General features: G+C 42.9%; 1 protein-coding gene across 2 annotated transcripts in view; it reads left to right on the top strand.

The window, feature by feature from the left end:
• LPCAT1 (lysophosphatidylcholine acyltransferase 1) overlaps positions 1-20,128 on the top strand; it is a 162,673-nt gene that overhangs the window by 117,218 nt on the left and 25,327 nt on the right. Inside the window, exons 13-14 of one of the 2 annotated variants that reach the window (XM_054018345.1) lie at positions 11,968-12,106; positions 18,526-18,986. In XM_054018345.1, coding sequence (XP_053874320.1) covers positions 11,968-12,106; positions 18,526-18,653 — 267 coding nt within the window. In that variant the 3' untranslated portion in view covers positions 18,654-18,986. Of the gene's footprint in view, positions 1-11,967; positions 12,107-18,525; positions 18,987-20,128 lie in introns of those variants that run through there. The other variant, XM_054018344.1, reaches the window with a different exon arrangement.

The raw sequence follows: 20,128 nt of genomic DNA, 5'->3' as shown, positions 1-20,128 counted from the left end.
CTTTGATTGCCAGTCTCTCTCCTTCCCCCCTCCCCCAACTCTTGTAAGTCACAAGAGCCACCAGTATAGACCACACTAGCACAAGATCGGGAAGAGACAGGATTGGGGAGGCGGGGAGAGACTTGAGCTGAGAAGGAGCTGGCAAAGTCTGGATCACTGTTGGGAGTCTTTCAGGGAAAATAACTTATCTGATTGGAGATCATTGCTCACTTTCTGAGGTCCTAGTAAAATGCATTATATATTAAGCATTAGGGAAATCTTTAATGTCAGATCCACTAATAATAATATATTGCAGGGGTTTAAAAATAAATTCACAGTCTCTTTGTGTGCCAAATATGTGGTACATATTTGCAGTGTTGGTGTGACTTTCTCCACTGCATTCTAATTAAAAAGGATAACTTAATACTTCATTTGATATAGTATTGTCTTTAGCTAGCTCTGTGTCATATTCTGATCTTATCAGTCAGAGCCAAGATACGTTAGCTTCTTGAATAGTCACTCGTATTTATGAGGGTGGCAATTAGTGGCTTACGCCATATGTTTGACTTGGCCAGTTGTAACTATCTTAGTTTCTGAGAGAGAGACTTGTCCACACTGGGGTATACTTGACTTTGTTTGGACGGGAGACTGTGGTAAAGAAATAATCCATATGTATTTATTTTACTATTTGTGATTTCTTTGCATTTGTCAGGGGCAGAAGTAGTGAAATTCAACAGGCTTTTTTTATTTTGGAGGGGAGGGGATAGGGGAAATTGGGAGGGGTTAATATTTGTCCTCGATTATCCCAAGGCCAGGTCTACACTAGAAAATATTTGCCAGTATAGCTATGCCATCAATCCCTGCTAATTTAGATGCAGCTAGTACTGGCAAAAAAGTTCTTTTGATGGCATCGCTTATATCAGTTCTCCAAGTGAAATACAAATTTTGCAAAAAAACAAAAAAACAACCCACACCCTTAAGCAAGAGATGTTGCTATCCAGGACTTAAATTAATTAAAGATGTACTCTTAGAGTTGTTACTCTGATTGAATTTTGCAAGTCTTGCATTCATAACTAAATGTGAATTATGAGCATGAGTGGCTAAGGAATAAAAAAAGATGATCAGAGTAAAAGTATATTATAGACTTCGTTATATCATTGTAAGTATTTTGCATGACATCTCTATCTTTTTTGATCCTGTTCTCTGTGTAACTGAGTATCTACTTTTAAAGTCTAGATTAATTACAACAGCTCTTCTAGTGTCATATGTTGACCCGTGTAAGGATTACAGCTGTACTGCAAATTCTTAAAAAGCAAAGTGTTTCAGAAGATAAGAAAGAGATTACTATTCTGCACTTGAAGCAGCATACAATTGGAAATAATGTGAACTGGGGGCTGTCGTTTTTTTTGTTTTTTTGTTTTTTTAACTTAAACCACTCTCTTGTTAACTTGATGCTTTGCAGCATTGTCTGATTTAGCTGCAATCAAAATGTTGCAGGTTTTAGAAAGAGGTATTGTGACATAATTCAGTGGAATAAAGAACGGTACCCTTCCTGATACTGTAAATGATATAGTCACTATTTCCTTCCATAGCAATAATACACAACAGTGTGCATTAGTAGGCTTATAGTTATAAACCCAAGTTAGCACCAAAGCTAAATGCCAAGTGCCTCCATCCATCTGAGAAATGCACAAGTAGGCTACTAATACACATCCTGAAATAGATTACATCTTCAGAAGCATTGCTCATTCATTAAAATGCCTTATTTTAAAAAGAAAATGTGCCTTTAGTTTGGAGAGGGGAATGGAAAATATTTCCCTGCAAAGGGATAAGAGATAATAGTAGGGAGCATGTTAGAAAGTCCTTTTCCCCACTACTTTGAATATTTTTAAATTTATTTTTGTAATCCTTCTTTGCTCTTTTTTTAAGGTTCCTTGACCCTTTTAAACCAGTTCTCCTTCCTCCTATATGAAGCCCCGCTGCCTTTTACTAGCATTCGGTGTCCCAAAAGACACTGATCTCAGAGCTTCTGTATGCAGTGGAGTAATGTGCTCTACAGGGGTGTGATTTCCAAAGTGTACTGACACGCTGTGCATTAATTGGTCCGTGTAGACCTTGCTGGTATGCACTGAAGGTTCCTTACTACACCTAAACATGGTACTATTTATTCTACGTTGAAGCATACTAGGGAACCTTCAGTGCACACCAGCACGGTCTACACAGACCAGTTAATGTGCAGCACATTAGTGTGCTTTGGAAATCACACCCCTATAGAGCACATAACCCCACCATGTAGACAAGTCCTTAGTTGCTGAATAGAAAGTTGGTAATAAGTGGTTGGAAGCTCCAAACCACTGCTGAAATGGTAGTTTGGCACTTTGAGATGAGGGAGAAGTTGACGACATCTGTACAGTGTTCTCACTCTTAGGTTTGTGTTATCTAGCGCAAAACAGTTCCAACTCCCACAAGTCAGATTTCTTGCCCACTGAGGGCAACAATAGCAGAATAGAGCTTGATCCAGGCCTCTGCATTACGTTTCCCTGCCTTAGACTATGTCACCATTGCTTGGACATTCTATGCCAGTCCTTCCTTGGCTGCAGGCAGTAGAGGAGTGCCCTGCTTCATGGTCATCTTTGTGATAAGCTCAGTGGTATCTATTTCTGTCTAACCTTTCTAATCAGCATCTAGTTTTGCCAAAGCTGATTCATTCAGGGCTCAAGTAGGTTTTTCCATGCCACTTGTTTCAGTGCATCTGCACTTCACTCCCCTTGCTTAATGTTTGGCACTCCAGCAGCTTTGCTTGCAGTACACTGATTCATTACCTTTGCCATGGCACTTTAGCACTGCTGTTTCAGCACTTTGCACTGCTCCTTTGGTATTCTGTGGCTTTGATCTCTTTTTGCCTGCATCTTGTATACTTGATATCTTGAATCTTCAGTACTTTCAGCTTGGCACATCAGTGTCTCCTCACTCCTGTACCTCCTCAGCATCTTCAGGTATCACTGTTGCTGCTTTGGGGCATTATTTAATTAGAAAGGTTTTATATTTTTTCTTTTCCAACATGATGTTTTCCAAGAAGGAAAGAGACAAGGTGTCCGGCTTCAAAAATTATCTGATTGACAGAACCAAGTCCAAGAAGGGATAGATGTACCCATTGTGTTCTCTGGCTGGGAGCCTCATGATGTGCGTGGTTGCAATATACATCAAGAGATACCTCCCTGCATGGCCAAGAAACATGGTGAGCATCTCCATTCCCTGATTGAAACATACCACAGAGATTCTCATAAGTTCCTCACAAAGCTGGTCAAGAATGCAATAAAGGAAGGATCTTTGAAGCATGTATTTGAGTCAGCTCAGACTTGAGTGCCAAGACCAGTGGCACATGTGCAGACTCGAGGTCCTTCCTTGCAAAGTCCTATGAGGCAGCCTTAATTCCAGAGCACCCAGCACAGTCACCCTCAAAGCTCCTCAAAGTCCTTGTTTTTTATTTCCACTATTCAAAATTGATGGTACTGAGCTCAAGTACCTCGGATGAGATGTAGCCTCTGCAAAGAAGACACAGCCTGGTGGTTTGAGACGGTTATAACTATAGGGCTATGCTCAGTGCTGTGCACCTCAGATTTTAAACCTGCAAAACTGAAATCCATTTCAAAGATGGTTTATCAGTCTGCAGTTGCAGCCTCAGAACTGTGGATTACCAGGCTTACACATGTAAACTGTGAAGGACTTCCCTGGGTTAATTCCTTCCCCTAAGGAGAAAAAAACACAAAAACTCAAGAATCTTATGGAGGTGTAGACCTGGCCTAGTATCAAGTTTGGATAGCCTTTGATGTCAGTGTGGAAGGGGCTGCTACTTCAGAGGTGGATTTCCACAGGGATGGTCTTGGCTGTAGGCAGTTGGATTATAGGTCCAGAAGAAGCTCCAGGAGCTTTCATATAGCAAGGAGAGTTTCACTGGTAGAAGACAGATGTATCATAACAAAATTCAAAATATGCTAAAGGCTCATTACATTCTTTCGGGTCTGTTTCATCCCTCATGGCTTTCCTCTAAAGGAGAGAAGGGAAAAGCTTTCTCTTTGAAATCCATCCTTCGTATCTATGACTGTCTTCAAGGGAGCTCAGTACCCCCATTGTCAGGACACTTGGCCTCACCACTAACTTAAGGCAAAGGCTCTTAAGTTTCAATTTTTCCAAGCATTAAAATTTGAAGTGCTTTGGAGAGGTTGTGGCGCATATGGACAGCCTGCTAACTCTATCTCAAGATGCAACTTTTTGAGGCTTTTGGCCCCAGTGATTCCCTCACTCTCTGCCAATCATCACTGAAACATGGGTCCTGAGCACTGGTCAGTTGGACAATACATTCAGATTTTTTTAAAATGAAAACAACTCTCCAGTTCTCCCCAGCCCTGCAATTCTCTTAGATACCTCAATATCAGGAAGTGATGTTGCAGGAAATAAATCCTTCCTAGTAAAGACAGCCATCAGGCCTATGACATTGTGCAAAAGAAATAAGGGGCCTTAATCTAGTTACTTCCTGAAAGTCAAAAAGGCAGGAAGGCACTGGCCAATTTTAGATATTGGGGAACTGAACTAGTATGTAGAAAAAATTAAAAAGTCAAGACAATCGTTTTAGGAGCCAGCACCATTTTTTAAAAAGTTATTTATTTATTTGTTTTTAAGAAAGTCAATGTGGACTTTGGACTTTCAGGCACACACATGCAAATAGACTTCCAGTGCTTGGCAAGCATTTCAGATTGTCAATTTTTGTTTTTTTCCTTTTTGTCTAATGTTTTGTTTTCATGAAGTACTAGGAAGCACTCATATCGTAGTTGTCAAGGCTGTAAATCCACGTTTCCTTACTCAGATGATTGAAGGGCAGCATTTGGGAGAGATTAAAAAGATCAGTTATGTCACCATCAAGGTGCTGAAGTCATTAGGTTTCATAATAAACTTCCCAAAGTCCTAATTTATTCCTATTAGACATTAGGTATGTCTAGTAGAGCGTTGTACTCAAAACTGTAATCTTTCCTGCCCTGGCACAGAATCCAAGATATCTCCATTCTGGTAGAAAGAATAAACAAGAGACAGGAGGTGACAGCTTAGGCCATGCTATGAATGTTGGGACTGCTGACCATAACAGGGCTGACTTCTTTGTTCCCATGATACATTTCCAAATGGGATGGTTTCAGTGGACCTTTTGGGATTCAAATGGAATCAAGTATCAGAGATTCTTCATGTTGCATCCTAATAAGTCTCAAGGTTTCTCAGGTCTCGTAGCAATCAGGGACAATCTACCACTAGGATTAGATTTCCAAAAAACTTCTGGTCTATATTTTGGTGACTATGGATGTGTCTGGTCTGATGAGATCACGCAGAAAGGCTTCACATTCAGGGGGAATGGTCTTTCCAAGAGTAGCTGCTGCACATAGTAGTTCTGAAGATGAGGCTGTCCTGTACATTCTGAGGACTTTTAAGATACCAGGTCTCTGAAAGGTCCTGAGTCAAAGGACAATTAGGCCACCATGTTTTATAAGAAGGGACGTAGCAGTCAGACCCCTATGTGAGAAACTCCTGCAGCTGCATGAGTGGACTCTGTCCCACAAGTCTTTCCTAGTTGGCATGCACTTGGCAGAGAACGAGAACACAATCTCAGACACTGAGTGACTCCATTATAGTTCCTCGTAAGTAATGCACAGATTAGAGTGTGGCAGATCAGAATTTCCTCTGGTGGGGCAAACTGCAAGTGTCTGTCTGACACCAGACTGAATGAGAAACTTCCAGTGCTCTACTTCTAGTGCTGAGAAAAGACCTGTAGCCCACAGAGCTAGCTTAAAGGTATTTTATGTAGCTGTAACATGAGAAACCTATAGGCCTATATCCTGTAATCTATTTTGAGAAGTTAGCATAAGGCTTTGAGGTCTATGAGCTTTAGCATAAGTGAGTTACCCAATAGAGACCCTGAGTTACTGGGGAACTGGAAATATTACGTTATGGGAATTTTTGTATAAAATGATACCAGGTAACTGCAGGAATATGAACTAATACCAGCTTTTCGACATTTTAGGATAGGAACATCAGCAGGTGTGTAACCACAAATTTGCCTTGTCAACAAATTGACATATACGATGAGTTGAAATCACTAATATACTAACCTATAGAATAAGGACACCCCAACGTTATTAGGGTAAGTCAGTTATGGACAAAGGAGGCCAGGTGTTTATATGAATATTCATGGCAGTCACAAGCCCTATAATAGGCCAAATGACCATGTAAGCTTGTAAATCTTGACCATCAGACTTGTTTGACATGCCAGAGGCAGAGTTAAACCATCATGGAACACAACCTGTCTCCCACTACTAGGTCTCCTTGTGACTATATGTAAGGGATGGTGCAGGACACCATTCATACTGCACTATAACTATGCCTTCATTTGGGTTGAAGCATTTGGGTTTTTACTCATTATGCTACTTGGGGTAGGTCTACACTTACCTCCGGGTCCGGCGGTAAGCAGTCAATCTTCTGGGATCGATTTATCACGTCTTGTCTAGACGCGATAAATCGATCCCAGAAGTGCTCGCCATCGACGCCGGTACTCCAGCTCGGCGAGAGGAGTATGCAGCATCGACGGGGGAGCCTGCCTGCCTGCCGTGTCTGGACCCGCGGTAAGTTCGAACTAAGGTACTTCGAATTCAGCTACGTTATTAACGTAGATGAATTTGCGTACCTTAGTTTGAAGTGAGGGGTTAGTGTGGACCAGGCCTAAATGTTGTTTTTAAATTTTGCTCTGCCCTCAGTATGAGTATTGCTGCTGTGTACGTCAGGGTTTCCAACCAGATATTGAACTTAATTCTGTTGTGCCTGATTCTGGGACTAGAACCTTTTAAAACCCTCAAATTTTAATCCGTGACTAAGTGGAAATTTTTTAAATGAATATAATCAGTAAGAGGGGGGGGGATTTCATGCTGTTTGAAGCTTTATACATGTGTTAAGGTGGCTTTGTAAGTTGAGTTGTGTTGTGAAACTAAGTAAAGGTACCTAAAGTTGAATAAGCAGTAGCATCAGAGCCTGGTGACCCACACTTTGAGATGGCAAGGAAGCTGATTTTATTTTAGCTGCCAATAGGCCGCAGCAATTTGGCACCTGTCCAGATGTGTGAGTAGACTGGCAGAGTTTAACAAAAGTCCCACAGCTCCTCCAGACTGCAGCCCTGAGCCATACATTGTGGAAAGACTGTGCCAGTTTACCCCTAGCAGCCACAGTGCCCGGTGGGCCCAAGCAGGGTAAATGCCTCTTGAGCTGCTAGGGCACGGTAGCCAACAAGGGAAGAGAGGGAAGTAACCCCCATCCTTCTATAGGTTAATTCTGGACTTGCGTACCTTCTACTAGGCATGGAGCCAGTTTAGCTTTTGGCACTGTTCAGAGTTGAGTAAATGTTATAACCGCTTAACTTGGTAAGAGGCTTATCATTTTTGAAGGGATGTCCACATTATGTGCTAAATATTGTGCAGACTTAGAATTCAGCAAGTAAGATAAAGCTTATTAGCTAGGGAATAGGAAAGGGAGTCAGCTGAGACTTCTGGAGACCTAGTGATGGTCACCCTCAACAAGGTGTTAGAGACATGGGGTGTTGTCAGGTGTCTGAGGTTGAAACAGGCAAAAGGAAGGGAAGGCAGGCTAGAGAATTGAAAGGGATACTGATTTAATGTTTGTTTGTGGCATGTAACGTGTTGGCACTTAAGTTAAAAAGGAGGGTGTATCAGCTTAGCCAGACATCACAGGCTCTTGAGGAAGAGAGAAAAGTTACTCAGCAGTTAAAAGACCAGCTGCATTCCTCTACAGGGGAATAGCTGACTCTTTACTGAGAGACAGGAAATGGAGAAAAGATTAGAATGAAGTCAGACTCAAACATAGGATGTTTGGGACAGAGCGCATTGTTGGCAGACTAAGGCTTCTGCTTGCTCAAGGTCACTGGAAGGCTACCAGTTACAGAGCAGAGAACTTCCCCTGCAGTAGGGGAAGTTAAATGAGGAAGTTGATTATTTTGAAGTGATAGGTCACTTGGAAACAGAACAGGGGGGCCCAAGTACAGCAGAAGTGGAGGAGGAATTAAGTGAACCCAACTTGTTCTTTTGGAGGTGGAGACTGCTAGCTAAGAGGGAAGTTCTGAGGGGAGTCAGGAGATTGACAGGAGCTGGAGCTCAGTTCGGGGGCAGAGACACAGACTAAAGAGCAGCATATACTTTCAACCAAGTAAAGTAAAGGGGGGACCAATTGATATCCCCCCCCCCCATAACCAATTTTGTCATGGGATTAAAAGATGCAGTGTCACAGGCATCCACTGCAAGAGAGGCTGGGATTTCTTGACTAAAACCAATAAAAAAGAAATGTTCCCTCCCTATTGCCACAGGGCAGGACAAAGCTAGGAGCATTATCCTCATCTCTTGAGTTAGGGCCATCCAGCTCAGGAGAATGCAGCCTCTTCAGGACTCGCCAAGGAGGGTGGTCACCTGCAGCCACCTGTCCTGCAAAGGATACTGGCAACTCAGTCATAGCCAATACCTACACCCAGACCACACAGGCTTTTCCCCCATCTATTGTGTTTACCCAAACTGTACCCTTTGTACCCACGTCAGCCTCACCCTATCACTGAATTGGAGTTGCCCTTCACTGCTATGGGGATGCTGTCAATGAAGAGTTTGTGCTTAGTTGGGATTATTCCACCAATACTTGCACCTCCAGGAATTATATTTTGAGGAGCACTCTGAGATAGCAATTCTCCTGACACCTCATGCCCCACTGCAGTGGTCACAGACATTAAACATTAGATTTGGTGGCCAAACAGCTTGGCCCAGTGAAAATTCTTCCATTGCTGTGTGGAGGAGACAGGTTAAGTGTTTATGCTGCCTGAAGATGATTGCATTAAAATCTTACAGCTCGCTGTTGACCAATCATTGTGGAGTACTTTACCCCCAGAGTATAGGACAGGGCAAAAGTCCTTTAAAGAAACAGTAGCCCTGTTGGAACACAACCAGCTCCCAGAGGAGGCTGGGGTAGCAATTTTATCTAACCTAAAGGAAAAAGCAAATTAATCCTTGCCTCAGTTTCATCTGTGAATGGGTGCTGCATGGCTCAGCCACATGTGAGAAGAAGCAATAGGACCCCAGTATGTTAGCCTGTTAGTTAATAATTCTCTTCCCCACTTACAGGAAAAGGTTAATATGCATGCGAATGATCTCAGCACCTTAAGGTAGGCATTGGCATGGTTGGCCAAAGCCCCCTCCCAATGTGGGTCGGTGTTTTGGACCCCCATCGCTGCCAATCAGGATGCATAACCCAACCCAACTGTAAAGGTTGAAGGACCCTCAAGGATACCTCCAGGCCCAGGTCAGGTGGACCTCAATATTCTAGTAAGGAATTCCTTCTCCATTAATTGTGGAGGAACACTCTTGTACATCTTCCCATGAATCCCTCTGGTAACATAGGTTCTGGCAGAAGGGGTTGGAAGAGCCTCATAGCTCTTTGCTGGCTCAGACAGATGTGGTTCTCAACTCATTTCAAGTGTGAAGGCTAATACTGTCGGGCTGAGGGGTTGGCTCAGCCTAGATAGATAGATAAATACGCTTCAGATGTAGCTGATACACAAGATTTCTAGGAATTTTGCAGTTTCTGCATTATTGTCAAAATTATTTGGGAGAAAGAAAAGCTTTCATACCTGGTGCTAAATTTCTTAAAGGACCCATATTAAAGTTAATTTTAATTTATAAACCAATTTACTGTAACTTTTCACAAAATTCTCTATTCTCATTCTGTATTCAAAGAGTAAGATTTGGGGAGGATACACTGTTTGTTTTTTTAAATAACAAAGTGGTTGAAGCCTTGTGTTAAGGGCAAAACTCTGCCTTCACTATGTAACTGCGACCAGTAATTCCATAATATAGCCTAAGAAAGGGTGACATGCAACAGCCTGTAAGGAGCCTGGCTCTCTCACTCCCCTGTTACTGCTGCCCTAGAAGGCCATAAGACTTGAGCTATGGAAGATCTGCTGGATGTATTCTAGAAAATACAACTCCAGGAGTGAGAGACCTACTAGATGAAGTCATCAAAGAAGCAGAAATACAGGCAATAATTTCCCCTCTTTCTCCTTCTGATCCTCCCTCTCTCACTCACCTGTTCCTGTCTTCATTCCGATTTCCGCCAAAGCTAGTTATGTTCAATCTCATGCCCCCCTGCCACCACTCTAATTATTTTTCCCAACCTAGGTAATTTAAATGAGGATTTAAATCTTTGCACAGCTTGTTGGGATTGTCAAAATGTTTCAACTGACCCCTGAGTATGTGTCTTTGCACAATTGTCCTCAGCCATGTGCTAACACTTATTAATGTGTGATCAGTTGTGTTACTGATATAATTTAGTTGAATGATCTCTTAAAGTGAAAGGTTTTAATATTTTCCTTTAGGACTTGAAAAATTTATCAGACGCCTACCAGCCAGAGACTGAAACCTGCTAGACACAGCAATTCCAAAAGATGGGAAGAGATTCAGTATTGAAGTCCAAGGGCAGCATGCTAGTGTGACTCCAAGGCCCTCTCTCCTTCAGTTTCTAGGGAAAGAGTGGGGTGCTGGAAATCCTGCCAGGATGATATCCCTTGACCGTGCTTGGGACCCGTACCTTCAGTATTGGCTTCTAAGCACTCAGGAATTACATCAAACTAGTTTTTCTGTTGCAGTAATCTGTCTCCAGCAGTGGCTAGTACTAATTACTTAGGGGGAAAGTGCAAGAATGCTGTTGTAAATGGCATATAAACTCGGTCATAAGCTGAATATTTTTGATAAAAAAGTGACACATCAAAGAGCGGGGGTCAGCTTATAAACGGGTCTACACCAAAATTTGATGATTTTAAACTCAATGGAATCATTGAATTGAATATCTAATACATTGTCGTTTTGTTTACCTGGAGCGTCTGCAGGCATGAAGCCCCTCAGTTCCCTGTGGCCGTAGTTCGCTGTTCCCAGCCAATGGGAGCTGTGGGGCTCCATGCCTGCAGATGCTCCAAGTAAACAAAAAGTCCCGACCCACCAGCGGCTTCCAACCCCTGAAATATAGGGTCGGCTTATGAAAGGGTTATACAGTTTTTGCTATTTTTACCTATCCATTTTGGGGGGTCGGCTTATAAACGAAACAAGCTAATGAACATGTGTATATACGGTATATATAGTCTTGTTATCCATAAAATGGCTAATCCTTTTTGATCCTACTAAGCTCTTGGCCTTTGAAGTCTTGCAGCAATGAGTTCTACGTGCTAATTTTTGTATGACAAGGTATTTCCTTTTATCCATATAAAGTTTGCCAACTTTTAGCTTCATTGGTTATCCCCATTTTGTTGTATTATAGAAGACTGAAAAGAAGTTTCCAATCTACTTCTCTAACCCATTTGTTATTTTTAATATCTTTAGAATAGGTCTGAAAATTAGGCCCAATGCATTTCAAGCAGGGCTCCAAAGTCTATACCTCCCTTCTTGTAAAATGGGGATAATCAACTACTTTACAAAGTTTTATAATGCTTTATTCATTAATGATTATAAAGTATTCTGAGATCCTCACATAGAAAGCACTGTACGTGTGAAAAGATTTACTACTATTATTTATTTTATTATTATTATTGGCAGTTCTTCTTAGCCATTTTCCTTTATTTCAAGTGGTAGAGCTGTTGTTCTTTATATATGAAAGATCATCAGTTCAGCATCCAGCAGGGAAAGATTAATCACAATCTTTTCACTAAGTGCACAGTGGTTCATAAATGACTTGGCTGTGTCTACCCTTTATTTCGGATAGGCCACCCACAAGCTCTCGCTTGATCATTATCAATTTGAGACTAACTTGACTTTTCAGAAACAAATCTTACCCATATAAAATTATTTTAGATGTGTTGCTTTTCTGAAAATTAGTACTTGGCTTTGCAATAATTTGTCTTCCTGCCTTATTTCATAGATGTATGAATCACAAAATGGAACCATAATAGAAAACGACTTAGCTTGCATTCTGAAGACTGCCTTGGGTGTGTCAGAGCTTAATGTAACAGACCTTTTTAAAGCTATAGATGCAGAAGAAAAAGGGAAAATCACATATGGTGAGTAATTAAATGGATTTGAAAATCTCTACACAACTATGGATTATCAAGGATGTAACTGCTAACTTTTTTTCTTTTTCTTTTGTTTTATAATAGCTAAAAATATGTCATTTGCAGTGTTTTTGCCAAGTTACTTAGGCCAGAAGCATGTGTCTAAAACATCAAATGCCATAACTAGGTGTTTCAGTTTCAATATTTATTTTATTTCTTTACCGTAGGTTAGGTGGTCCTGGATGAGCTCTTAGGCAACACCTGCTCTGTGATTGATTTTCCTCTTGTCCTCTTATTTGTGTTACATTGCTCCCTCTATTTTTTACTTTTGTATCTCTTCCCTGTTGTCTTTGAATTTTCATCCATCTGAAATCTGGGGACACGGGAATTTCCCTCTTCCCCTCCTCCCCCCCAATCTGTTTGTAGACAATTCAGGAACAGGAAAAAAGGTTAAGCTTTTGAATAAATTTGTTGTGAACTATTCGTTCAGCTCTAGTCATAACCAAGATAACCTGGAGAGAACAGTGCAGCAGACAGGCAGTGTAATCCCGTGGACAGAGCACTGCACTGGGAGTCAGGGGACTCCAGTTGTATTCCAGGTTCTACTTGTGACCTGGGTCAAATCACTATCCATTTCCTCTCCCATCTTTTGTCTGTCTTGTCTATTTAGGCTGTAAGGTCTTTGGAGCAGGGAATATCTCTCGCTATGTGTATGTACATTGCATAATAAAGCCCTAATCTTTGTTGGGACCTTCAGGCACTACTTATATGAAGAAGAAGAATTAATAAATAATAATAATAATTAATAATAAACAGCCCAACCTAGCTGTGACTGATTCAGATAAGGTTTGGATCCTGCAAACCTAAGAGCAGCAGCATCTCCCAAATAGAAGTGATTGTGACTTGCACATATTTTTGCGGTTCTGATTTCTTAATTTCTTAATTAACATAATTTCTTACTGTAATAATTTTTCAAATTGTTTATTTTAAGAACGTTTTCATTTTAAAATATATTGCATTGCTACAGAAATATGGACACTGGAGCAGACTTCATTTCACGTCCTCCGTCTTTAACCTTTAAATAGGAGTAATCAAAGAAAACCCTAAGATAAATGGCCACTCAACTAGACTGTTATGATGCGACCCAGCTGCTGGGTCTCTGGGTGTTTTTAAGCCTGCAGAGCCTGAATGGAGCCCAGCCATTGCCCTTCACTTGGATCCACAAGCATAATCTCAGGGCACATACCCACTGTCTGGCACCCCCTATCACTTGAACACTCCCTCCCCCAGAACTCTTCTGAAAGGTGGGAGCCTTCTGGGTTACCTCTTCCAGGGACCACATGGTAGCTGTAAAGCATATAAGATACAGACGTTTTGCACAGATTCTAACACTATTGTTCTTTTACTTACTCACAAGAGAGTACAGATCACTTAGAACAAAACAAATTTCCTAAATGAAATGCCCCTCCCTAGCGCACACTTCCCTCGGAAGTCCGTCCGTGTTAGGAAGGTAGGCAGGATCCCTGGTCTCATCAAGCACCTATTGCTTCTTCCACTTGAGCTGGAGAAAAGAACAACAGAGAACAAAAAGAGCAGCTTCTGCTCTTTTTTATAACATTCCAGTCCTTTAGTCAAGTTACTCCCTGGTCATCCTTAGCAGGTGACCAGAGTCCCATCAGGTGACTTCGCTGCGAAGGCAACCTCTCTCCTGATAAACTAGTTCTCCTGATTGGAAGCCAGTCTGTTTAGAGCTATTCCATTTCAATAAGGAGAACGCTTTAAGTCAACGACCCTCATTGGTTGTTCTTTTGCCATGAGCCTCTGGAAGTTCAGTCAAAAATGAAAACAATCAGCCAATAGAGAAGGCAGAGAGGATGCACACTCAAAATAGAATTTACAGTCTGACATAGACATATACAGAGTTCATAATCTCAAACAATTCCTAAATTGTACAGATTCTCCCAAATTGTCACATTTGGATAGAAATATAACAGTGTTAAAATGTAGGAAGAGGACAAAATCAACAACTATCTATAGAACAGATGTTATAATAAGGGATATAATATAGGCACTGACTTTTATTAACACTTTTGCTACTAAACAAACGGACGCCAAACCATTTATCAGACTAAGATGGTCCTGTTCTTTTTTCCTCCATTTCAATTATACAAATATCTCATGACCCATGAAATAATGAAAAAGAAAACTCCCAAATTATATTTCATCATTCAACTGGAAAGCATCTAGTTAACACTGAAAAGGTGGGGAATTAATTGAATACATTTTACTCATAGGCACAGCATTGCTACAGAGGAGAGTGTGATGTGGTATACTAACTAGACCCTTTGTAGACCCCTTCTGGAACCCCCATGGTTCCTTGACTTTAGCAAAGCTTTTGATACGGTCTCCCACGGCCGGCAAGTTAAAGAAGTATGGGCTGGATGAATGGACTATAAGGTGGATAGAAAGCTGGCTAGATCGTCAGGCTCAATGGGTAGTGATCAATGGCTCCATGTCTAGTTGGCAGCCGGTATCAAGCGGAGTGCCCCAAGGGTCCATCCTGGGGCCAGTTTTGTTCAATATCTTCATTAATGATCTGGAGGATGGTGTGTACTGCACCCTCAGCAAGTTTGCAGATGACACTAAACTGGGAGGAGTGGTAGATACGCTGGAGGGTAGGGATAGGATACAGAGGGACCTAGACAAATTGGAGGATTGGGCCAAAAGAAATCTGATGGTATTCAACAAGGACAAGTGCAGAGTCCTGTGCTTAGGACGGAAGAATCCCATGCACTGCTACAGACTAGGGATCGAGTGGCTAAGCAGCAGTTCTGCAGAAAAGGATCTAGGGGTTACAGTGGACAAGAAGCTGGATATGAGTCAACAGTGTGCCCTTGTTGCTAAGAAGGCTAACGGCATTTTGGGCTGTATAAGTAGAGGTATTGGCAGCAGATCGAGGGACGTGATCATTCCCCTTTATTCGGCATTGGTGAGGCCTCATCTGGAGTACTGTGTCCAGTTTTGGACCCCACACTACAAGAAGGATGTGGAAAAATTGGAAAGAATCCAGAAGAAGGCAACAAAAATGATTAGGGGGCTGGAGCACATGACTTATGAGGAGAGGGTGAGGAAACTGGGCTTGTTTAGTCTGCAGAAGAGAAGAGTGAGGGGAGATTTGATAGCTGCTTTCAACTACCTGAAAGGGGGTTCCAAAGAGGATGGATCTAGACTGTTCTCAGTGGTACCAGATGTCAGAACAAGGAGTAATGGTCTCAAGTTGCAGTAGGGGAGGTTTAGGCTGGATATTAGGAAAAAACTTTTTCACTAGGAGGGTGGTGAAGCACTGGAATGGGTTACCTAGGAAGGTGGTGGAATCTCCTTCCTTAAAGGTTTTTAAGGTCAGGCTTGACGAAGCCCTGGCTGGGATGATTTAGTTGGGGATTGGTCCTGCTATGAACAATGGGTTGGACTAGATGACCTCCTGAGGTCCCTTCCAACCCTGATATTCTATGATTCTATGATACTACACCCTGCTCCAGGAAAGGAACAGCAAAGGTGGGCTCTTCAGGCCTGCCTAGAGAGGCTGCACGGAAGCATTCAATAAGAGCCCAGCAAGCTCAGATAGAGGAAGTTCCAGGGAACTTAGTAGTTCTGTTCCTGGCTGGGACCAAGGAAAAAAATGATGCTCTTCTGTAGCCAAAGGAGTTTGAGGGATAACCAGTCTTTGGGTCTGGCTGCATTTGCTAAGCTGGGAGAGAGAGGACCTGAGAACTTCACTGAGGTAATGGGTGAAGATAATGGGGCCAGGTGGGAAGAGGCTCAGGGAAGCAGCAGTGATGCGTAACTGCTACTTATAACGTCCCTGGGTTGGAACATGGAATAGTGAGAGGGCCTTGGTTCCCCCACTGTCCACCGGTGAAGTGGTGTAAACCCCAAGGAAGAGGGGGGACAAGCCTAACTTAAGCCCTGAGAAGGAGACAAGGCTCATTTGGAAACATGACCAAAGGGCTGAAAACACTGATGAGGGCAGACTGACAGGTTTGTCGGGCTCTGTTATCCTGGAAGGGGTTCGTTTTGATTGTGTGACCCAGCCAGAGAGCCGAGCCGCAAAAGGCCTGGAGCCAGAGACAGATAGTCAGCAAGAGGCACTGGAGCCACTGAAGACCCACCAAGGAAGGTGAACAAGGATTCCGTAACTTCCGCAACCTCTGTGACATAATCTTAGCCTTGCCTATTAGGTAGAAGGAATGATACATCTGCTAGTTTCTAGTCTCACATTGCAAATTACCAGGTGCTTATGGCAAAGTATGAATTTATTAAATATAATAAATTGTCATAATTGATGGACAAATTGCCTCAGGACAGTAATCAAGAGTTCACTATATAGCTGAAGGAGGGAAATTGGAGGCTAGATCCACTCTCCAAGTGGCTTTAGATACAGCAGATACAGCCTCTCACTTGATGATGACTGCAGTCATGATGAGGTGCTCCTCATAGCACCACTTGTTTGGCTTTCCAAAAGAGGTGCAGATGGCAGTCGAGGATTTACCATTTGTAGGAAACCGTTTATTTAGCAAAAAGAAGGATGTATGACCACACTTTAAGAGACTCTATGGCCACATTTCATTCCCTTAGTGTCTGTACCATTGCTCTGAAGAGGAAGGTCTCTAAATCCCAGCCATACCATAAGTAGAGCACTGTTCCAGTTATCACAACAGGGTATACCATCTCTCCATCCCTGTTTACAACCTGCCATCCCTGTCCCATTTGAGACCACTCTCATGACAGGATACTGATACAAGAGGTGGAATAATTTCTTCAGCTGCAAGCTATAGAACCTATGCCTCCTAAGGTCAGAGGGAAAGGCACCTCGAGGTACTTCCTGATCCCCAAAAGGAAGGGAGGTTGGAGGCCTATCTTGGATATCAGGCAATCGAACACCTGCAAACGACACTGAAATACAGGATGATCACCCTTATCCTTGATAATCCCAGATCCAAGGATGGGAGATTGATATACAGGTCTCGACCGGAAAGAAGCTTACTTTCACATAGACATATACTCAGCACACAGGAGTTTCCTAAGGTTTACCAATGGCTTTGGACATTACCAATACACTACCCTTCTGAACACAGTGCTGAGAGTGTTTACAAAGGTTCTGGCAGTAGTGGCAGCCCACCTGTGTCATCGAGGCATACCAGTATTCTTCTTCAAGTTGTTGTCCCTATGAGTGCTCCACTTCAGGTCTGTGAACATGCCTAAACCCCTCTGATTAGAGATTTTGGTACCAGCATCCATATGGTCCACGCCTGAGCCCTGTATATCCTCATGCCCTGATTAGAGGGTATATAGGGTAGGGTGGATCTGCTACAGCCCCAGTTCCTTTTCAACTGCCTGTGGCCTAAGAGAGAGCTCTGTGGTGTCTGTTAGCTAGGCGTCTAGTTAGCTAGTCTGCTTGTTAATCCTTTCTTTATATCTTATTTATTTTCTTTAATTTATTTCCCTGTCACACCTTCTGTGTGTTCTGCCCCCACTCCCCCACCACATTCCAGCATCTCCCACAGTTCTGGACGTCTGGGCTGCTCTCCTCTCTTAGGCTACATCTACACTACGGGGGGGGTCGATTTAAGATACGCAAATTCAGCTACATGAATAGCGTAGCTGAATTCGACGTATCGCAGCCGACTTACCCCGCTGTGAGGATGGCGGCAAAATCGACCTCTGCGGCTTCCCGTCGACGGCGCTTACTCCCACCTCCGCTGGTGGAGTAAGAGCGTCGATTCGGGGATCGATTGTCGCGTCCCGATGGGACGCGATAAATCGATCCCCAAGAGGTCGATTTCTACCCGCCAATTCAGGCGGGTAGTGTAGACCCAGCCTCAGCAACTCACGGAGGCGAATCAGCCTTTTGGCACCATCTAGTCTGGCCACGTCCCTTCTGCTTGCTGCCAGATTCTCTGCCTGCACAGCAGCAGGCAGTAGTGTCCTCTTTTGGTTCCAGTCTTCCTCCTTCTATTTTAACTTTTTTGCCCCATTTTTTGGGCAGTGGGGAGCAGTGTTCTCTCTCCTCAGCATTCCTCCTCCTCCTCCCTGACTCAGTTAATCCCTAGAGGGTTTTAACCATCCCTGAGTTTCTGCTGCAGTATCTCCTGCCAGCTCCTCTGCCCCTTACAGGCATAGCAGAGCAGCCAAGAAAACTGCAGGTTAAATCCAAGTGGTGCTGTATATGTGAGGCAGCCTTCCCAGGCTCACAGAGTTATGCCCAGCCTGCACCCACCCTTCTGTCCTTAACTCCATTAGGTCCCAGGGCTACAAATTGGACATGCAAGTGGGTCCCCTATCTATGAAGTCTTGCATTGCTCTTCTTGGGCACATCATCATGCGCATACATGACACTGTTTGCAAGACTCCACCTCTGATGTCTGCAGGTTTGGCCTCAGTGGGTGCTGGACTCTCTCACCAGGTTGAAAAATGTGAAGACCGTATGTGTTGGAATCCTGGTCATCCTGACTCTACCAGAAGAGAAACGGTTACAGACTCTTCACTGCTGGTTTAGGAAGCCCATCTAGAAGGGCATAAAGCCCTTATCACTTGGATTCAGTGTGGATTTGTTTAAATCAAAGAGATTTAAATCAGATTTTAATCAGCAAGTAGAAAACCTTTTTATCGTGTTTTGCATTTGTACTTCAATTATTTTCATCAGGAAAGACTGATTCTCATTGGTTAGTAACCATTAAAACATTGATTTGCAAAAAAATATAGCCTTTACACTAAATTTGGTGCTTCTATTTGCTAATCAGGATACACTATATCTATACACATTTATTTAAGCAATCTAAAAGTAAGAATCAGATTCTTACTTTTAGCTTTTTATGTTAGCAAATGGTGAATGATACATTTATTTACTAGATTATTTTTTTACTTGCAATTGGTATCAAGCTCTATTTGAATGGAAATTCAAATTCAATTAACAGTGCTCAAAAATAGCATTTTAATTATTTTGAAATTGAGCAAAGCTACATTAAATGTGCTAGATTATCCAAAAGTTTATCAAAACATGTTTTGCATTTAAAACTAACTTTATTAAATAAAGGAAACACTAACTATACTTAGTGAATTGAATTAATTGTTTCTGGTCACCATGTGCTTCCAAGATGTTTGAACCAGTAGATCTCATCCTCTCAGTCTTATTTTTATTTATTCGTGGATTGGAAGGGGAAAACAAGCTTTCCTGCTTTTTCACCTCCCAACTGGTTTCTTAACGTTGAATGGACTATCATCGAACTGAACCAGTTGAAAAAACTGTTCTCTCTGCAAAAGAGGCTACTGCTGCCAAAAGTTGATTCAACACTTCAGCAAACTCTGGTTCTTCTTCGAGTGATTGTTCATGTCCATTACACATTAGGTGTGCGCGCGCCACGTGCACGGACGTTGGAAACTTTTTCCCTTAGCGGCTCCCATCGGGCCGGCGGGGCCCCCTCCTTCCCGCCAGAGCGGCGCCCCGCTCCAGGGTATATATATCCCTGCCGACCCGACCCCTCCAGTTCCTTCTTACCGTCCGTGGCGGCGTTGGAACAACTCTGCCTCTCGTCTGAGAGTGTCCCTTAGCAATAGTCATTAGTGTTATCTAGCAGTTATCAGTTAGTTTGTAGTAATGTTGAGCCAGTAGTTAACGGCTCATTAGGGTACTTAAAGTTCCTGCCGGGGTTGTTTGTTCAGCCCCGGCACCGGCCCTGGGCGGCGGGGTATACCACACGCCCAAGGCTTCAAGGCTTGTGCCACGTGCCGCAGGCCTATGCCATTGAGCGACCCCCACGCTTCGTGTCTCCGTTGCCTGGGGGAGGCTCACCAGAAAGAGCACTGCAAGATCTGCAAGGCCTTTAAGCCCAGAACTAAAAAAGAGAGGGACTTTCGCCTTAAGCAGCTGCTCATGGAGACGGCGTTACAGCCCTCCACTTCGACGGCACCGTCTGCCTCCGTGCGGAGCGCCCTGGCATCGGTGCGGGAACCGGCGCCGGCGGGTCACCCGAA

Source organism: Malaclemys terrapin, chromosome 2, assembly GCF_027887155.1.
Source record: "Malaclemys terrapin pileata isolate rMalTer1 chromosome 2, rMalTer1.hap1, whole genome shotgun sequence".
NCBI classification, from domain to species: Eukaryota; Metazoa; Chordata; order Testudines; family Emydidae; genus Malaclemys; species Malaclemys terrapin.
The sequence above is the reverse complement of the archived record's forward strand: the minus strand, read 5'-3'. Positions and strand labels throughout refer to the sequence as shown.